The sequence below is a fragment of the Gambusia affinis genome, linkage group LG06 (assembly GCF_019740435.1).
Source record: "Gambusia affinis linkage group LG06, SWU_Gaff_1.0, whole genome shotgun sequence".
Taxonomy (NCBI): Eukaryota; Metazoa; Chordata; class Actinopteri; order Cyprinodontiformes; family Poeciliidae; genus Gambusia; species Gambusia affinis.
Genome location: NC_057873.1, coordinates 10272418 through 10294331, shown reverse-complemented (window position 1 = coordinate 10294331; position 21914 = coordinate 10272418). Strand labels below are relative to the sequence as shown.

Below are 21914 nucleotides of genomic sequence, written 5' to 3'. Positions count from 1 at the left end.
TTTATGTGTTTGGATTGTGATTACAGCATATGCTTTATACAGGGCAACTCCTCACCGTAAAACTGAGGCTTATTCGTCAAAGGACACAAAGAATTTAGATGTTACTTTGCTATCCAATTTTTTAAAGTCTAGTTTCAAACTTGTTTTATCTGTTGTATGCCTCATTTCGCAACCTTTCCCTGCTAATCTGATTTGTTGTATTAAATCTTTGCTTCATCTTCCTGATCTCAATTATTTTGATCTCACTTTCTGTCTTTTTCCAACCTCTCTGACCTTTCCTTCACTTTTTCTTGTTTGCTCTTACCACTCAGCTCTCTTCACTTCCCTCTTGGAAGACAATCCATCAGCTTTTATTGTCCCTCCTCTTTGGCTGTGTGCAAGCTGAAGCAAAAGGGTTACTGTGCGCCTTCTGCTCCATCCATTTGAGCCCCATGTTTTGAGTTATTACTCTCTAATCCTCAGTGAGACCAGAGCCTGTCCACAACTCACTTTCCCTCCATACCTTACTGATTTGTTTCCAGACTGGCCTGAAAGGTGTAAACGTTTTACCCCATTCATTTATTTTTTCATAATTGTGATGCCAGAGGGAGACGTAGTCTGAGGTTCCTATTTTAAGTCCTTACACATTAATTTACAAGTAATAGGTTTGGTGTATTTTGCATCAATAATAACTGCGTTGTGATGATCTGATATTGTGACGGACTAGAGCACAGCCGGCCACTAGAGGGTGATCAAAACAGCTTTCACATTTATTCATTGATTTGCTCAGGTATTCACAAAAGTAACATGGATTGCATGATTTTTCTAATACTTCAATATTTGTATAGGTTCTCCAGTTGCTTGCAAAATCATTCATACACCTGGAACTTGAGTAACTGCACTTGAGTAATTTTCCACCAAAGCACTTACTGATGTATTTGCTGTGAAGCGTAATTCTAAGAATATTGACTTGGATACCAAAGCATGCCACATTTACAGGTTTTTGTTATAAAAAGGGAATGCATGTCCCTTTCTTTACATCTCACAATTATGCATCACAAGGACACCAATGACAACATTATCTCTTACCCCGGTTCTCCCCACATTGCCCCATCAGTCTTTTCTGTTACCTTGTTCATTTGTTAAACTGCTGCATGTGAACAGGGCCTACATCCATCACAAAGTAATGACATTATGTACTTAACTTTTTTTTTCCTTAAGTGATGGAATGAAAAATGGAATCTTGAAGAGAAAAAAATGCACATACGCAAGCTGTGCATTGTGTAACAATTTCATATGGTTTGTTTGTTCTCCAGGGTCAGGGTACCCATATGTTCTGGAGGCCCCAGCCCAGGATTTTATCTCTGGTAAACAAAATGTATAACCCCGAGTCTGCCTTCATCAACTAAAATTAAACTCTCAATTTCAGCTCTCCATTACTACAGCTGCAGTACTACTTTGTCAATAATATGTATTAAATGGTCATTAAGTGTTTCTGCACTGCTGTAATGCTTCCAAACATTTTCCAGTGCTTTGTGATGTCTTAATACCCCCACCATTAATATCAGAAAAAGCTCTGCAGACTCAAACTCCAGTGGTTGTCTCTGTGCAATAAAGTTTCAAAACAGCTCTGTGACACACACAACATTATACACTTACAACTTCTGGCTTCTTATTAATCAACAACCAACAAGAAAATACCTCAGTGTGCTTAACATTGCTATTTTGCTGTGTCAGTAAAGACTAACTCCACCAGCCTGGCCTTATTACTGCTCACCTCCAGCCCTAATGTGTAGTTGGAAACAATGTCTTCATATAGATATGTGTGTGGGCGTGTGTGTGGGTGCATGGCTGCGTGTGCGTGTGTGTGTGTGTGTGTGTGCATTTGTTTGTGATACCTTGTGGGGACCATTTTCCTGACACATACTACATTGTGGAGATCCACTGCTTCTTGTGGGGACCGAAGCCTGGTCCCCACAAGGGGAAACGCTGTTTTTGGGTCAGGGGTTAGATTTAGGACTAAGGTGTGACTTGAGTTTTGGTTAGGGTTGGGTATGTAATGGGTAGAGTTAGGGTTAGGATAAGGGTAACGTTTAGGTTGTAGAAATGAATGGAAGTTGATGAAAAGTCCCCACAAAGATAGCCATGCAAACATGTGTCCATGTGATTGGGGAACTGAATACTTCTGGTTAGGCTATGCAGTAAACTAGGAGTCAATAGCTTGTCACTGCAGCCATTGCGAAATTGGTCATTCTCCATTAATATATATATATATATTTTTTTACATTTTGTCTCATTACAGCCACAAACCTCAATGTATTTTATTGGAATTTAAATGTCAGATTAACACAATGTAGTGCATTTTTATGAAGAGGAATATATCTAAAACCTCAGATGTGCCTCTGTTTTCAGCCTATCTGAGACAGCACCTTGTTAAATCAGCTTTCTAGAGAAAACCAGTGGAAGGCTTTCTGGAGTTTGTCTCAATCAGCTTTGCAGGTCTTGAAGCAAATGTTTTGCTCATCCTTCTTTGACAAAACAATAAAAATAATGACTTGACCTCAGTCAAGCTGAATTTGGGTATATGTGGACATCAGTTTTAAATTCTTGTTTAGATTAACAGTTAGGTTTTAAATTGGACCTACCTGAGGTCCCATTTAAAAACTGAATTTTTAAACTGGAGGCATCCTAATTCAGCATCATAACCCTGGATGTAAGTTTTGGGCTGTTGACTTGCTGGTGGGTGAACCTCTGGGGTTTGTGGTTTGAGCAATTCTCTGCATTTCCAGCTTTTGTGTGTTTTCCCCTCCTTTTATTAGTTGTGTTTAGGTCATTATATATGGTGTAGTTTGTAAATTCAAATGTGTTTCTACTTTATTCTTTTATGTATGAGCAAAGAGAACATGGTGAATACATACGCTATGCATGTTCTTGTCACTTTTGAAAGATAGTGCAGATACTGTGTGTGCCGTAGTTTTGCTCTGAGGCTTGGTACGGTAGGTTGTAAAAGTGTAAATCGGCACACTTCAATGTCTGCAGAGGGCTGCAGAACAAAAGTGCTGAGTCTGCAATAGAGAGTGTGTGTGTTTGTGATGAGAAGGCGGGGCAAGAAAAGGGCAAACTATAGTGAAATAGAAAGCTGGAGAAATGAATGGATGCAAATCTGTAATGAAAGCATGATTTGAAATGGAAAGAGGTGGAAAGTTAACACAGAAAATGAAAGTAAAGAGATGAGTGGAGGAGTTGATTTCAGAAGTCTGGAGAGGAGATTGATTAAATGAATGACGATGAAAAGAGAGGAGCAGAAGAGAGAGAATGAAAAAAAAGAATTGGGGAGAGTCTGCAATCCATCCTGTGAGTTTTCTAGGCTGGACTGCAGGATATGACTGTCTATAAAAATCCTGAAAATAATTTGACAACTTATGAAAAACCTTTAACTAGTGCGTGTGTACACCGATTGGCGCCAAGCATCAGTTTTAGTTGAATCCATCCAGTATCAGTCAGCATTGGCATTTAAAACTCAAATGATCCGAATGGTGACGTTCATCTGTGCTCCTCTTGATCTAATTAAGCAGGTGGTGTTAAACACAGCGAGCCGTTTCTAATTGAATCTCTGCCTCATGCATGAAGCTCCATAATGAATGTGGAGCCACATAGACACAAAGAGGGAGCATGCCTCATTGCCATGACCGAGCAAAAATGGTATATTAGTATATTTAGGCCTTTAACACCCTTATAAGGCTGTCACCTTGCATAATATATGAAGGAGTGATTTGAATAATTGGGTTTTCAGTGGAAGCAGTAATGAGGATTATGGACTGGTAGTGTTGGTCTTCAGAGGTGTGTGTTCACTCTGCTTTTCTATTTTCCTCATTTTCACAGTAAAATCACAGCAGAATGGGACCAGTGTTGGTTTCTAAAATGGTTTTGTTCTGTCTAAAGGTCATGCAAACACAGTCTGCTGTAGTTGCAAAGAGCTATTCTAGGTGTGCAGATGTTTACATGCCACATTAAATCTTCCCCCCACAACTTTATTTGAAGTGCTCAGATAAATCGTTAACAATTGGTTGGTTGGAGATGGTTCAGTAGTTCTTTAAATTTGACAAAAAAATATATAGACGGGAGTGACGCAGAAACGGCCACTCTCTAAGGCAGTTCCCTAATGTCAGACCGAGGAGCTTGATGCACTGTGTATCCAAGGCAACCTAAATGCCTCACCAAGAGACATAGTAGGCACTATGTCTCTTGGTGAGGAGAGATTGAGCAAGTGTGCATGTAAGACTAAAAATGGAATAGAAGGAAGGAGTGCAGAGAAAAGGAAAGACGAGTGAAGAGTTTCAAATAAGACCTGTAAGAGAGAGGGAGATGTGGAGCTCAGAAGCCAAGACAGAGGTTGAATGTGATTTAAAGATGGATGAATGGATCAGAGGAGGATGGATGGGGTGACTCTGCCGATAGGTCACTGGGAAGGAACATGCTGCTTATTGCATGCCATGAAGAATAAAGGCAGCATCTTGTCTGTAGGACCGCTGTGTTTCTGTGTCTTTGCTGAAAAGCCATCAAGCACTGTAAGTTAATGGATTTATACATCCAAAGAGCCCAAATTACACTTGATGTTGTAAAGGCACATAGGCACTTTGCGCAGAAACACAAGGAAGTCATGCCTACATGTGTGCATGCAGACACACATGCACACACTTTTCTTACTTTGACTGGATGACACAAGGGGTGTAGGACCACAGACAGCCTGTGGTTGAGATGACGCACATGCACTCACATAACACATAAAGCTAAATATACTCATGTCCTGTTCCTCTGATCTGCCACAAAATTGGAGATGGAGTAATGGAAAGCACAGACAAACCTGTCCAGTTGCTGTTTCTTTAGTTATTTCTTCTGTTATTTTGAGTGCAAGCACGCCACACCTATGAGCTGATGGTTGAGTTCAGTTGCTGTTAGTTCCTTCTACTGTAAGGCAGGAACTGAAAACTCACAGAACAATCAGAGAACAGCTCAACAAGGCATGGAATACAACAACAGCCACATAAAGTAAGAACAGCAGCAAATACTGCAATGAAAACCAAGACGGAGGAGATGAGAGTGCAATATTTCCCAAAGGCATCTATCCATGAGTCCCACGTGGACGTGTCCACTCCTGAGTGGCCTTTTATCTTCCCATCCAGGGTGCGAAGCCCCTCGATTACCTTCGTGAGGCTGCCGTCTGCGGCTGTGTTGTTTTGGGATGAATGCGCAGCACTGCTCTCCAAACAGCACACACACTCCTCCCTCCTTAGACAGCAGCATGACGAGGGCAATTCTGTTCTGGAATGCCATGAGAGAGGTAGCAGCAAACTGATCATTCGCAGCCTCAAATCCTCCCTGTGTCCAGTTTCCTAATTTCTGTACATTATAGTGGATGTAATTTATTCGGTCTACATTTTTATTTATAGCACACCGACAAATGGAGAACTCAAAATCTATAGCTACCAGGTCCATAAGCTTCATCATTTGTTTCCCATTGGTTGTTAAACTGAGGTATCCTAAATGGATTCCCAAACAAAGTTTCAAAAGGAGTTAGACCTGAGGTACTTGAATTTAAACACCACACAAAATGGAGAAAGACAAGAGAGTTTAGATTTACTTGCAAGGAGAAATGGAACAGAGACTTGCTTCAGTTGCAATCTCCTATTGCCCTGAAGCAAGTTTTGCCGTACCCTCCTTTTTTTTCCTTAGTCTGTCTTGTTATTTAAAGTCAGTTACATATTGTTGCTATTTCTTCAGTTATTTCTTCTGTTATCTTGAGTGCAGGCATGCCACACCTACGGACTGATGGTTGAGTTCAGCTCCTGTTAGGTCCTTCTGCTGTAAGGCAGGAACTGAAAACTCACAGAACAATGGGAGAACAGCACAATAACTTAACACATCAAACAGGGTGAACATAAGAACACAGCAGATAACATATACTAAATATTTCTAACAATCTGTGCGCTAGTGGAAACATTTCTTGCAGCTTTTGCCTCCGTTCACAGCTCAAGGTGTTAATTGGAGAATGTGTGCGTGTGGTTTTCTTTCCAATCCCTGCAGTATTTTCTCCTCACCTCATCCTCCGCTCCAACGGCTGTATTTTCCCTTTCTCTACCATAAGAATGACTGCATGCACAGCACCTTCAAATGTTTTTTATGAGTTTTTCTTTTATTAACTCCTGATTTACATTCAGAAAAAATAATGTCTTCTTTTTTCTGAATGTAAATCAGTGGGACATCCTAAGGTGCTTCAGTCTCATTTCCTTCAGCGAGTTCGAACTGCCACAAACAGGAATAGGGACAAAAAAGAGCTCTGGCGGAGTCCAATCTGTACTGGAACTACATCCATCTTTCTGACAGAATATGGTCAAGATTGTTAGTTTTGTTATGCAAGATCAAAATGATCCTTTAAAAATATCAAATATGTCCAGGTGCCAAGCAACAGGCCTTTTCATGACTTGTGGACCGGAGAACCAAGCTCCCATGACAACCGCAGCAGCTCCACGAAGATAAAATCTCATTTAAACTTCCCCAGATTGGGCAAGAAAATAATCACCATTCATTAATGGAAGCTCTTCTCTTTGTTAAATGAAACAAATGAACAGCAAGGTTCATTTGGTTATTTTGCATCGCTATATAACAGAGTTACAATCAATTAATTGATTGATATCATAATTTCCATGCAAGCAGTATCCTCACAAATTTAATGCAAAAAGCTGATGTTGATGATATTGGCTGAGGTGGTAATCTATGAGAGGAGAGGTGTAGATCAGTATGATGTTCAATATTCACCAAGAACATCATCATTTAGTGTTTTTTTTTTTTTTCTTATGGTGTTCAGTTCTGTTGCATCCTTTGTATTTGACTGAATGAATGTACCATGAATATTATTATAGGAACGTAACAAGACTGTAAAAGTCCAGTTTGTTTGATTCAAATGGACTTTTTATCTTATCTGATTGAAAAGCACCGACACAAAAGCATTTAAATTTTCCATTCCTGATCACAGAGCAAATGGTTGCAGAGCAGTGGCATTTAAGGAGAGTTGTTTGGCTCAGAGAGAAAAAGAAGGAGCGATAGCTGTAATAAATTATGAATACTGCTGTGCTCAGACTATTGATTTTGCCATTTTCTTCTACTGAGAGGAGTATGAAGGGTTTTTTTTCTTTAGAAGATGAAAACCTGCTGAAAGATGCCAGAACATTTTTCTAAATGTCACTTTTTTTTCTGCCGTGGAGAAATATATAAACCCTACTGTGTGAGCACCTGCTAATGAGACTGCTGCTCTATTTCACAGTCAAGCTAATGTTCAGCTCCAGCAATTAGTCATGATGAGTATTTCTGTTAAACGGTGTACCAGAGCCTAGTTAGTTGGGTGCAGCATATTTAACTGTGTCTTAAACCATCACGCCTGTCAAAACTGTTCACACTCCTTGAACTTCTTATAGTTTGTCAGGCCACAAGCATATTCTGAACTTTATATGGTGGAAAACTAACACTTCGCAAAAGATGCATAAACAATTCCTGCAGTGAAATGTTGTGGCAGCATGGTGCTGTGTGGAGGCTTTTGTGTACCAGTATTGAAGTCTTACCGCTGCTATCCTTGGAGGAAATATGCATGACTAGCAGGGGGGCCAGGTAGCGTCTGCATGATGTGTACAAATTAATTCTTCATCAGTTCAGTGCACAGCCGTTTTCAACACTCAGAATGCAGTGACAGTTTATGTCTTAGTTTTTGGGAATGCACTTTTTAATATCAACTAATTCCTGGACTGAAACACGGCTCTGATCTGTGTAATGCCCCTCAGCTAACATGTTCTGTTGTCTTCCTGCAGTTTGCACAGTTCGCTGCCAAAAATTCCTGATCTCACGAGTTGGAGAGGACTGGATCTTCCTGATCCTGCTTGGACTGGTGATGGCCCTCGTCAGCTGGGTTGTAGACTTCTGCATCGCTATCTGCCTACAAGGTGAGGCAGCAGAGGTGGCTATTATCAGCAAAATGTTCTACTTGTCGTATTTAAAGTTCTTGTTAAACTCCAATGTCTGTGATCAATATGTTGAGGCTTGACAACCAATTTAAAACACTTAGATTTTACTTTTTGCCTAATACAGAGCAATTTCAGGCCTGCCAACACAAGTCATCTTCACTTTGGAATATGTTGCAAGCCTCTCACTTTATTGCTGAGTTAGTAACAGGAATAGGCTTAAGGTTGATGGAAATTAGTGTTTGGATCACTTTGAGTAAGGCAGTTTCTCACCTGGATCAAAACTCATATCCATCATGTTTACGTGATGTGAAATAAAAAGAAGAGTTTGTAGAATATTGTAGTTACCCTGGAGCCTTTTCAAAACCCAATGGAAGTTGATGCCTAGGATAAGAATGTGCTGATAAATTTGATTGGACATATCTTGGTGGGATACTGCATCGTAGGTTAAGTTCATAAAAGATAAATTGGCATAAATTAGGAGAAGTCAAAGGTGAGTGAGCAAAAATATTTGATTAGTCTTAAATGTCAGGATGGATAATGGGAGGTTTATGTGGATAAACGCTTGAAAATGTAGGTAAGATTGTAAACCTGGTTTGAAATTTAACAGGATGTTGTCTAATTAAAACAAACTTCTAAATGAAATGAAGGTAAAATAAACTAACAGAGATCTGTTTGCTCCAGTTGGTACTGAACTGGATTCAACCCGCTTGTTTTTAAATGATCCAAGAGGCCTGTTTCTCCCACACAGTCCAACCCTGCAGGAATACACAACCTCCCTCCTGTGTCTGTGCTGTTGCTCTAATTTTGTTGTTTATATACACCTGTTGGCTCTACCTATGTGTGTTTCCACAGCACAGAAGTGGATGTATGGTGGTCTGGACAGTAACGTGTTTCTGCAGTACCTGGCCTGGGTCACCTACCCTGTGGTTCTGATCACCTTCTCTGCCGGCTTCACTCAGATCCTCGCTCCCCAGGCTGTTGGTATGACAAACACACAGACAGACACACAACCAAACAGGACAGAGGTCCAGGCCTTTCAAAACAAAAACACAAACACAATGTATTTGGGTGTTTTCCTTATCAGGCCAGCTCTTAGTTTTGTCTCCAGAGTGGCTAGCATCTACTTCCAATTTGGCATGTTATCAGCTTCCTGCAGACATCTCTCACAAAACACACATTACAGAAGAAAACAAAAGAATCTCACAGTCCTATATGTTAATTTTGAGTATATGGAATATTATTTTCAAATCTATCACTGGATATTTGACACTCTTATTAGAAATGGCAGCTCCCACGATGAGTCCTCAACTTTTCAGGCTAGAATTAGTAGACATATTAGATTATGCTCCTTTTGAAACATCCATGTATTTGGAAGTAGCCTTCGGTCATTGTTTCCTCAGCTCTGAACAGTCCAGCATTGCCACTGGCAATAATGCTGTCCCTCAGCATAGTGCTGCCCCCTCCTTGTTGTTAGAGGTATGTTTTTGTAGTTCCTAATGCATCCTTTGCAGCAAATGATCAAGCATGCTCTAAACAAATGCCATGTTTATAAGCCTGTCATGATAAACTATAATTAAACCCGGTAACTTTTCAGCTGTTCAGCTAGTCATGAATAAACTCTGACTGAAATGTCAGCTGCTTATCACTCGCCTTCTGTCCTGCAGGTTCAGGCATTCCCGAAATGAAGACCATCTTGCGAGGGGTGGTGCTGAAGGAGTACCTGACTTTCAAAACATTTGTGGCCAAAGTCATCGGGCTCACCTGCGCCCTGGGCAGTGGCATGCCTCTTGGCAAGGAGGTAACACACACGCACACGCCCACACCCATGCAGATGCAGCAGCACCAATATTCATCCTCCACCCTGCCATAATGGCTGCCTCAAAAGAGAAATGCAGTATGACTAAGACATTTGGTGTTTGAGGTGGACATTCATCAAGAATTTTGCTTGGAATTTTTAAGCTGAGATTTTTCAAGAATACTTGAACAATTTTCAAATTTCTCTAATCACATTAGTCGGAGTTTAGGTGTAGTGCAGTAAGTGAAATCTGGGAGGAAATAAACCCCTTGCAATTTACATGGAGTGTCTTTTAATCTGATGAGAAGAAATTATTTATTTTCTTGGAAGATGTGTTTATATTAACTGAGTAGATTTTAATGTAGTCTGTTGTTTTTCCAAAAGTATTTTAAGCAGGGATTTTCAGGAATACACATCTCCACTGTTAAAAAATGCCTCATCGGAAATCTTTATTCCCACACGTAAAGACAAATATTAAATCTTTCTATCTTCATCAGGACTGTGCATTGACTTCCATTCATTTCTATGAATCACCCTAAACCTGAAATCAATTTACATCTTAGTCCTAAACCTTGTCTGTAACCCAGCAACAGCACTTCTTCTTATGAGGCCCCATAATAAGTAACGGGTCCTCACATTGTAGTATTTGTTGGAAACATGGGCCTTCAAAGGTGAGAAATGCTAAAACACACATGTACACAGAAACCCCTGAGGGTCTTTTGCTTACGCATCACTGCAGCAGCATCTGTAGTTTGGATTCAGCACAGACCTCTTCCTCCTCTTTATCTGTGCACCCCCTTCTAATTCTCTTTTAATCCCATCAGTTACACTTTGATTTTTTTTCATAGAGCCCCTGCATGCTGTCACATGTGACTTAGAGTAAATAGGGAGGGGTTGTAAAGTGGTTCTTAACCTGAAGTGATTGCGTCTGTCTCATGACTTCTATGTTTCCTCCTGTCAGGGTCCCTTTGTGCACATTGCCAGTTTGTGTGCTGCTCTGCTCAGCAAGTTTATGTCTCTGTTTGGAGGAATCTATGAGGTGAGTTTCACAGATTTTGGTATGACTCATAAAGATTCACTATTCTCTATTTCTGCTCCATTAATTTCAGTGCCACTAGCAATATTGGGATGTCTACTTTGCTTTTACTCTAACTTCTTGCAATGTTATTCATACCAATCAAACTTGTTTCACATTTTATCTCATGTTATTTCTTTCTATTTTGTTAATTTTTACAAATAAAAACCATTAATTAGTGCATATTTGTGAAGTGGAAGGATAAAATATACACAGGTTTTCAAAAATATTTACCAATGAAATGCTTAAAAATTCAGAGTGGATTAATTTTTAGCCCTCCTCCTTAGTGTGATATCCAACAACCTAGGGGTTTGACGAATTCTGAGAAGTTCTGGGAAACCATCCAGCAACTTAGAAAGGACCAGCACTGAAGTTATTGTTGGGTGTTGAACAGAGCTCCTAAAGTATCTACTTCATTCAGTGTCCATATCTAAGGACTTGGAGGAAGGTGAGGTCATTACCATGGAGACGTCACCCAAAAAGATAAACACTCCCCAGGAATTAGGCATCATATTTGGACTATAGTTTCAAGAAAAAAAACTCTTTAAAAATGTATTCTGTTCAGGTGGGACCAAAATTAAGTGCTTTAGCTTTCATGCAAAAAGTTATTTGTGGAGGGAACAACACTTGATCACCCTGAACTCAGCATCACATCAGTGAAACATGGTGGTGGGAGTATCATGTTGTGGAGAAACTTGTCTTTAGAAGGAACAGAGTTGCTGGTCAGAGCTGATCGTCTGGGATGATCGGTAACACTTTATTTGATGGGTTATGAATAAAACTGCCTTGACCCCATCATAAACATGACATAACACTTGTCATGAAAACGACTAAGTCTTCATGAGTATTTGACTGTTATCATAAAGTGTCATCCGGTAAATCATGGCACTTTTGATACAAAGTTGACATTATTCAAAATGTCTTTGTTATGACAACTTGACATTAACCAAGAAATCATGATCTGACATAAATTTGTTTTAAAAGTATTACTGATTAAACTTTAAAAATTATATAGCTTTATGTTATTAAAGCTAAAGTTTAAAAAATAAAGTAGGCTAAAAAGATCCCAAAAAGCTACACACCATACCCAAATCTAAATGAATGCAAGAATGGATCAAGTGGGCATCTCTAATTTGACATGCATCTTACACCACTTGTCACATTTCTGTCTTCATTTAAAATCTTTCATTCGACCATTTTTCCTCTTTTCATTTGTCCATCTTCACATGCATCATTTTTATTATCATCATTGTTTCCATCTAATGTTCTTAGTGGCTCCTCATCCCCGGAGAGTCATGTGTTGCACTTTATAGCATTTTAATAGAAAGAGTTATGCATGAGTGAAGTGTGCCACTGCTGCTGGATCCGGGCCTCTCCACAGTTTTAAGTACAGTATGCTAATGTAACCTGTGGGCTGTGAAAAAGCAGCTTTTCTTTCCAGAGTGCTGTACTTTACAGCACAAAAATGGGATGAGAGGCTTATATGCATGTGGAGAATGTCATTATTTGTAGAGGGCTAGTTGGACCTAATTGCATAACATGTTTTTATTCAGATCTGTGAACGTGAGGTGATGGAGTGTAAATGCTAAAACATTCAAATGGCTGCGCTGATTCACACAGTTTAATCATTTGTTCTCTGCCTGTTAACGCTGTCTCTTGCTCTCCTGCCACAAGGAGGAGTCGGGTCTGGTAGGGATTAAGGTAAATCAGCTACATTTCCCAGCATGCTTCCCTTTCTTTGTCCTATCAAAATGACTACCACTGTGAGGAAGATGGATAGTCTTTAAATAAGTATCCAATGATAAGAGTTTTACAAGTTTTATCCAATACTGCTGGGACCAAAAGTCACTTGTCGAACACCATAAGAAAATTTGGTCGTTTTTGGCAAAAATCAATCCATACACTTGCCTAATATTCAGTAAAATAAAAAGTAGAAAGTTTTATTATCAACATCCACTTTAGTTGAGTTTCTCTCTCAGCTAAAATATTTTCAACCATCAATATTTGGGTCAGAATAAGCTTTAGTTGCTTTCTGATGTGAGATGTGTGCATTTCAGAAGTAGCACCACATGCTAAAGCCTCAGAACAATGAGAGAAATACAAGTGCTTCTAACCGGTCTTTCACATTACAATGCTGCTTGAAGGACTTCAGTCTCCTGGGAACCAAGGTAGGTAAATTTAAATGGTCAAAGAAAAAAAAAAACTCAATTTCTCAGAATGCACGTTGATCCACTTTCTCCTGCAAAAAGGTGGAACAATCTTTGTTTTTTTGCTCTTCACTCATCTGGTTTATTATGTTTTGCACTGAAACTCTGTACCCAAAGAAAGGAAATGAGTCATTTTCAGTAAGAAAAGTACTGAATTAGACATGTCTAATATTCTATGAACTGTTTTGTCTTGTTGGTCCCATTAAGGTTTTGCCAGTCTTTTCAATATATATATATATTTTTTTACTGATGCAATTTAACGCTCCTGTTTCTGGTACCTTCTGTAGATATGTAATTGGTTTGTATTTGACTGTAATGGTAACCTGTCAATAAATTGAGTGACTTGCTAAAATGAAAGAAAAATAATTCTTAAATTCTTATAAATACTAACTAACTAATCTCCCATTTCATTAGGTTTTTAAAAAAAATAAATGTATCATTCTGTACCTGTGTTTCAGAATGAGTCGAGAAACATCGAGATGCTTGCGGCAGCCTGTGCGGTGGGAGTGGGCTGCTGCTTTGCTGCCCCTATAGGAGGTAAGTTTGCAGGACAAATTAATTGTTTTGCTTACTGTAAGTTTGATTGAATTAGTCCAACTAATTCTAAAGTTATTTCAAAACAACTGTTGGCCATAGTGCATAAAAATAAAGGTTAAGTACGATACCATAACCTGAAATGATCAAAGTACAACTAATAAGAAAAAGGGAAGATGATGATGAGAAGTAGTGGCCATCATTCCAATTACATTAGAGGAATTAAAATAGCCGTGATGAAATGTATTTCAGTAGCAGATCAGATTTTCAAGGCTTTTACAAAAGATACTTAATTTCAAAGTTTTACTTTGTTTGTTCTTAGTATTGAACCAACTTTTATATCAAAGTTAAAATCACTGAAATATTTGATCCAAATCTTTGATTTAAAATTCTTCAGAACACATTGAACTACCTTGTCCAACATATGAGATCTGGGGGGGACTTGCTCAAAGAAGCAGTTTTCATATCACACACCATATTTTGTTGTTTAACCATCACACATTTAAACAGCTCTCTTCCAATCCCATAATGTTCTAAGATATGTCTGTAGGAAAGATATGCCACAATTTACTGTTCTGCCTTGTGTTGCAGGTGTGTTGTTCAGTATTGAAGTAACATCCACATTCTTTGCTGTGCGGAACTACTGGAGAGGGTTCTTTGCAGCTACCTTCAGTGCCTTCATCTTCAGAGTGCTGGCTGTCTGGAGCAGAGACGAAGGTAATGTCATTATGCTCAGATTATATCATGTTGTTAACCAACCACCTAACAGCTCAGCAGTTTAATGCTGAACCTATTGTACCACACATATTCACTAATCAGAGCAAAACACCATCTGCTAAAACTTAAAAAATGTAAAATTTTTAAAAGAATGTTTGTCCGACTATTAAAAATTAGTGCACATATAAAAGATTGGAATAAGTTTAACCTTAATATGATGTTACCGAAGTTTATTTTACCACAATTCTTAAAATTTTATGTTAAGTATATTTTACCTATTATTTATTAGTTTGGAAACACATTTTCAGGTCCTTTGTGGTCTAGCTACAACAAATTACAACAAACCTATCATATTTCAGCAACATGAAATATGATGAAACATTTTCAAGTGCACAGAAAAATTGTAAGCCGCTATATTTTATTCTTTTATTGTATATAAATACATCTGACTACATTTAAAGGGGTTAGATGCAGTCTTATATGACACTGCATTTGATTGATTTATTTTATTTGCGCCACTGGTTAGTACCTTTTAAAACATTCAGACTTTTAAAATAACTTTTTTTCTCAAATTGCTGCAGAATTTTAAATCAGTAACTATGGGAGTTTCACTCCAGCATCATAAATACTGGCTGCTACAATTATAAGCTGTTGAAAACCGTTTAGAATAATATTCTCAGCTTGTTAAATTGTCCTGTAATGAATAATAAGTAACTTATCAAACAGGAAGAAGAACCTGAACTGTATGACTCAATACTTATGTCTGAATCCGCTCTTTGTATTATGGCATACATCATTACCTTTCTGAGAAGTTAACATTTCCTGTTGGTGGTAATAACATCTGAATTCAGCGAAATATTAGAAACTCTGGTAGCAGACTGAAATGTATTGCCACTGTACAGGAACAAGAATTGGTTTGCAGAGCTGCACTGCAGGTCCCCAGTGATCTGTTGGCTACTACCAGTTATTTCCCACACCTAATTTTCTCTAGCCATCTGTCTACTGTGTGCTGGCAGGAGTTCTGGTCTGCAGGGCAAGGTTGCTTTTTGTAATTAGAAACAAAGCATGAACTGTAGTTGTACCTGCACAGAGAACTGAAACACCTGCAATTAAAACCTTCAATTTGGACCTCACATTACTAATATTGTGTTTTGTTGTGGCTTGTTCTATTTTCTCACTTTCTGGATGTTTCTGCTTATTCAGAGACCATCACAGCACTTTTCAAAACCCGTTTCCGTTTGGATTTTCCCTTTGACCTTCAGGAGCTTCCTGCCTTCGCTGTCATTGGGTGAGTTTTCCCCAAGGTCAAAGGTCTTCAACCTGTGGCTCTCTGGATCTTCCACAATGACTCTTGACATTTAAAAATACGGAACAGATGTAGGTTTTAGGAGCTTTACAGTTTTTTTAATAACTGCAATTTTTTATAAAAAATGCATAAAACTTACACAACAGTACCAGAAATATTAGTTTAACAGAATATTTTTTCTTAAAAATATTTTTCACATAATTTTCCACGAATATCAACAACCCATAGAGGAAACTATCCGTTCTCTTTCTGCAAACGTTTGAGGATTTTCTTTATGTTAAACCTTAAAAATCGAAATTAAAAATATCTAGTAGATATTTATCTAAAATACATAACCTTTGCAACTCTAAATGTGTGTGTTTTTTTTGTTTTTTTTGCTTGTTTGTGGGCAAAATGGCTCTTTTGATTCTAAAGGTTGCAGTCTCCTGTTCTAGATTGTCTACAACTTGCAATCAATGATTACTGATAGACTTAAGGGCAAAGCAGATCGACAGCATCACACATTCTGGAAGAACAAAAAACACAAATGCCATTGCCTGTAGCTGCTCTTTTTCTGCACTTGTATAGTAGTTAAAAATAACCAAAAGATTTTTTTCGGTTACTCATAATTGCTAAGCAGACTTTAGGAAAATGGTGGAATTATCTCTCAGGTCCTGAAGAGTTGTTTCCTGTGAACCATATCATTGTTTGATTGAGGTGTGATGAAGCAGAAAACTGTGTAAAAGTTGCAGAATACCCTCCCTTGAAAGGAGTTTGACAATTTAGATAAAAAAATGTTGTTCAGCACAAATTGTACCTAGTCATTTACAGCAAAAGATCCATTTTTAAACCATAAAGGTGCAAAAGGTAGCAAATCAACAAAAACACACGTTTCCTTAAGTTGTGACAGGTGATCCCATTTATAATGGAAGAATCTTGACTTGCAGGCCACATCTTTGAAGAGTTCCTTCCTATTCCACTTGCTGTTTGTTACACCTTCAGGCGTCAGAAGTAGCTCGCTTGGTGAAACTCGACCTCATACTGCACAGAACAACATACATATGGAGATGAATGCACCCAGTGATGAGCTTTAATGCAGCTCTTATTTGAACTTCATAGAGGATTTTCTCAACAAACTGTTTTTTGAGAAGCTTTGAGGTATCCAATAGAGGATGAACTGAATGTAGTCCTGAGTAGTTTGTGTGTACAATGACCCTATTTAGTGAAATGCAAGTCTGAGAAGTTCTTAAAAGGTTGAGGTGAATGTAGCATCTTCTGAACCAACAAAAATTGTTGCTTATTTTTGAGGAAAAAAAGAAACCAAAAGCTTACCTGCTATTTTCTTTATGCCTCATCAGGGTGTTAAAGACTACCTCATCATCCTGGTCATTATTTATTCAAACATAGTTGATGGAATTAATAATGCAGCAAGTATTATATACACACACACACTCACTTATTTCCTGTTTCTTTATCTTCTTCTGGCTTCCATAAAGAGGTCTCCCACAGCGCTTTTAAATGTGTACTTATATAAACCTCTCCTTCGGCTTTTCTCCAACTCCCCCACACTTCCTCAGCTGACAGCGCGCTCCGTCTGTCTCACTCTTAGCTTTAGTCTCTTGGTTTTAAGTCCAGCAATTTTCTTCCTCCATTTCGTCTTTGTTCTATTATTCTTTTGTTCTTTTCTGTATTTACATTAATGCTGCTCCTCCACATCATCTCTCTCCCTGACCAATACTCATTTTATGGCTTCACTGAATCACATTTGCACTTACTCCTGACACCCGCCTCCAGTGCATTAGAGCCTCATTACATTCCTATTGTTTTTACTGTGGCCAAATGCACTGAGAGCAACGTATGGAGGTGGTACAGAAGACTTGATGCGTTGCTTTGTTTACTCTTGAACTAATTTATTCAATTTAGTTTCACTTTGATCATGCAGAGTGCTTCATCACACCGTACAGGGAAAACAGGACTAACTGCCCTGTTTCTCTGTCTGCAGTATTGCCAGTGGATTTGGTGGTGCTTTGTTCGTCTATCTAAACCGACTGATTGTCCAGTTCATCAGGAAGCAAAAGACCATCAACAAATTCCTCATGAAGAAGTGAGTACATGTGAAGTATGTGACGGATGTCTCAGGAGAAACATGCACCCTGCGCCCAGCCTAAATTTTTCTGCATGAGTCACACAATAAGATGTGTTTGTGGGCATTGTGCTCACTAACACATGTATAAAGCTGTTTTCTGTAGTTTTAGAAGTTCAAAATAGAAGAAATGGTAAAATCAACACAAAGAGTTCCAAACGTTTTCTTTGATTAAGCATCTTTTAACCCAAGCCTGATGAGAAATCAACTCCTTCAACCCAGCAGGAAACTCAGTTGCTTTTGTACCATTAACAAATCATAGAAACAGTATGCAGGACTCCTACAGTAACAATAAGTTACACTTTCCATTTCATGAAGTCAGAGGCTGATGGCAACTGGAAAACATTTTTTAAAACAGTTTTAAAGTGGCATTTCAAGATCATACCCCTGAAAACCTCTTTTGTGGTACTTTATTATGATACAATAATAAAAGGTTTTACAGACATCTTATTCTAAGCTTTTTGTATTTCAGTGAAAATTGTGAAGGCATGAACAAACACAAATTGTATTATCTGTTTATTCACTTTGACACATTCTGGGCTGTTCATTTAAAGACAACAGTAACAGCTAAACATATATTTCTTGATAATCATTGAACATTTTAAATTTGTGTGATAACTAACCACTTTGATGATGATGATCTCAAGGATTGCGTTTTTCAACATGGCTGCTTCTTGAACTTACAGCATGTTTACTCTTTAGAGTGATGAAGTGCAAATATGGAAAAATGCATGTCTATATATATTTTTTTTAATTTTCATTTCTTACTCTTTTAGGCGACTGCTGTATCCAGCTCTGGTCACTTTACTGATTTCAACACTGACATTTCCTCCTGGATTTGGACAGTTTATGGCTGGAAAGGTATGGTTCCAACATCTTTCAAAAGTTATGACAGAAATAATACTCTTTTGCATAAACTGCATTGCTTTGCAGGTTTTGACCTTAAATAATTGCCTGTTTTGTTCACCGAAACACAATTCAGACATGCATTTCTTCATAGTCAACGTCACGCTAATGATTTACACCTACTAAAAGAAAACCAGAAGGATTGGGATGAATTCAAGGTTGTCTGGTACCTCTGATAATCAGCAGTGATCACATAAATAATTTCCAATTTTACTTTGCTGGAATTTGGAGAATGGTGACCAGTGAGCTGAAGTGGTAGCATCATGAGTAGAGTGATGTGTAGCAGACTGTTTCCAGAGCATTCAACAGTCAATCCAAACAGTGAATGAAGATCAAATGAAACAGAGAGCGCCTCAAGGACACATTACAAAACTTAACCAGCACTAGCAGGAGGTTATCAGGCGTCACATTATGGATATGCCTGATTCATATTGTGAAGTAACGTTCAGTGTTGGAAAGATCATGTATGAAAAGTAGGCCAGATAGGACTTTAATGGTTACATTTTCAGCTTTTTCCACAATGACTGTTGCCTGAATGGTTGGAAACCCAAACATCTGATATTTTGTCCATTAAGCTAAAGGAAGAATCATGTTTGTAAAAAGTTAGTCAAAAGAGAGCTGCATTTTCTGGAGGCATCCCAGCAGATTCTCCAGACTGCTACAACAGACTTTGGTGGTTCTTTGGTTGGTTTGTACCGATAAGGAGCTATATGCTAAAAGCTGTAAGAGTGTACTCTGTTTACAGCTAGAGGTTGGTAGACATGATTGTAGCATAATAGCTTAAAGGGGTATAAATGTGCCTGTGAGTGCTAGTGACTCATCAGTGTACACTGGAGACATGGACGACCATATTGTCCTTTTGCTCCAGGGATGACTCATGAGCATGTGTTGTGCCTTCTCTGATTTTATCCCCTTCATCCGGTTAATAATCGGAATTAGAAAAGGAATAGACTCTCCATCCTTTGTACACTCAATACACAAACACACACACAGATTGACTCCCTCTCTTTACCTTGGCTCCAAATAAGAAAGTGTTGAAGACTTCTGAAGCTCTGCCCATGCTGGCTTACTCTTAAAGCTCCTCTCTTTGGAGTACCCACTCAGAAATTTGTATTTGTGGTTCCTTTGTCTTCCTGGCACACTCTTCATCATCATCTCTGCCAGTGGGAACTTTATCTCCATCACTGTCTGCAGCTGATGTGATTTTTGTCCGGCTCCAGATGATTTTGTCACAGCATAATCCCTGACAGAGATTGTAAAATTTTAATCTCTGGTGACATTTTGTAAAAACTTGAGCTCATCATCTTTTCCTGTGCTCACATTCAGAGGAGACCTTTCCATTAAAACCTGCTGTGAATCTGGGCCCAAACCTCAGATTTTCTAAATTCTAAATGCGTTATAATTAAGCTCAAAATCACAATTGCCACTTTAACAATCATGGATAGCTGTAAACAAGCAGGTGTGAGCATGAGGAAAAAGCAAAAACAATGGCAAGTAAATGAAAATCATCTCAAATTCAACTTGAAAGAACCTGCTAACAGTTTGTATTTTGTGTTTGTTCTGAGCCCTGGAGGAGATATTTGAGGCAAAAAAGGTTCCCATAAAAGTTCTCTTTTTGCAAGATTATCTATTCGTAGATCAACTACATTTTCGCCAGAAACATTTGACATCTGTTGGGGTTAAATATTACAAAATAATGTGAGGATATCAGTGACAGTCAGTGCTTCTTTCCAGTTACAACCATCTCTCTTTAGTTTGTCCCGAAAGAAAGATGTGTGCCGACAGTAAGTGTAGTTGTTTAGTTCAGAGAAAGTGAAACTGGTTCATTGTGGCACCATGTTTCCCGGTAACCAGGCTTTTCCACATAGCTGGCAGATGGACTGTCTAACATTCTTCCTCTTGCAGTCAATCCATCTCTGCACAAGAGACAGAGTTCTCTGTGGAGTTTGACACAAGCGTAACAGAAGATCACAAAGCTGTTAAGAGTTCTGGTTGTTTTTCTGTGGACACAGCAACTTGTATACTTCCAGGGACTGAATAGTATGTTTCTGTCTTCCCATGTTTGCTAGTAATATGAGCTTTATGGGTTTAATGTTAGGAAATGAAGAGGATTCTTACAGTCTTGAAAAGTCTGGGTAAACATGGAATATTTCAGGTCTGGATAAATATTAGAAAAACACAATTTTATATAAAAACAGTTTAATTGTCTAGACTTAGTTACCTTCTCCATGTTACTAGAGACATAATTCCAACAGTACTGTTTTGCCCTGATATATAAATGGCAGGTTTCATTTTTAATTTGCCACATCACAATTTCAATTTAACAATTTATTCATCAGTATTTTAGCTTTTGATTTACAGACTGAATACCCACTATTTAATAGTCCATAAATCTAATGGACTATTAAATCCACTATTAAATAAATCTAATTTGTAATTATATTACAAACAATTGATGCAAAAAGTGATGGTACCTGACTCTGACTTGTAATTAATATTTCCTGTGATTTGTAGTTGACTCAGGGGGAGTCTCTGGTGACTTTGTTGGACAACCGGACATGGGCAAAACAGGGAATTGCAGAGGAATTTGACTATATTGGAAACTCCCAAGCCTGGAAACACCCACAAATCAATGTCTTCGTCACACTGGTCCTTTTCATCATCATGAAGGTAGGAACAAAGTTGAGAAAGCTTTACAATGGTGGTATCACACGTCTGTAGAGGACTCTGCTGAAGGTGACAGCCCTAAAGCCGTCTTCACTGCGGCTGAAACTCATGTTGAAGCTTGGAAACTGTAATTTGTGAGGAAATATTATTAGCAAAAGATTCAGTACATTAGAGGCCGATTCTGTGCAAAGCAACCTATCTTTGACGGGAACTATGGCTAGCACATGAAGAGAACAAATTAAGGCCATTTATCTGTTTTGACAGCAATACTCACTTCAAAACCAATTCATAATTGGTATCAATTTGCTTAAAAATCACAAGGTTTATATTGTTGTACAATATCAATATACATTCATGTTAGTATTGTGTAAGTATATTAGCAAATTACCTTTACAAAGATATTCAGCCTACGCCAATATTAGTTATTCTCTTAGATCATTAACCCGCTTTTAATTTCTTAATATTGAATGATTGGTGTTTGTACTCTTAAAGCTAAACTAGTGGTCGACCAATATGTTCTTTTTCTATTGCCAATAGTTTTTGGATTTTTTTTTTTTATCCTGGTGACTACCGGTGTTTTAGGCCAATAATGTT

The 21914-nt window shown here is 38.3% G+C and overlaps 1 protein-coding gene across 2 annotated transcripts in view; it reads left to right on the top strand.

Moving 5' to 3' along the window:
- LOC122832652 (chloride channel protein 2-like) overlaps nt 1-21914 on the top strand; it is a 90510-nt gene that overhangs the window by 42512 nt on the left and 26084 nt on the right. For both annotated transcript variants that reach the window (XM_044119622.1, XM_044119621.1), the window contains exons 3-12: nt 7839-7970; nt 8844-8972; nt 9656-9789; nt 10748-10825; nt 13527-13605; nt 14194-14319; nt 15523-15607; nt 17607-17708; nt 18524-18608; nt 21168-21323. In XM_044119622.1, coding sequence (XP_043975557.1) covers nt 7839-7970; nt 8844-8972; nt 9656-9789; nt 10748-10825; nt 13527-13605; nt 14194-14319; nt 15523-15607; nt 17607-17708; nt 18524-18608; nt 21168-21323 — 1106 coding nt within the window. The remainder of the gene's footprint in view (nt 1-7838; nt 7971-8843; nt 8973-9655; nt 9790-10747; nt 10826-13526; nt 13606-14193; nt 14320-15522; nt 15608-17606; nt 17709-18523; nt 18609-21167; nt 21324-21914) is intronic.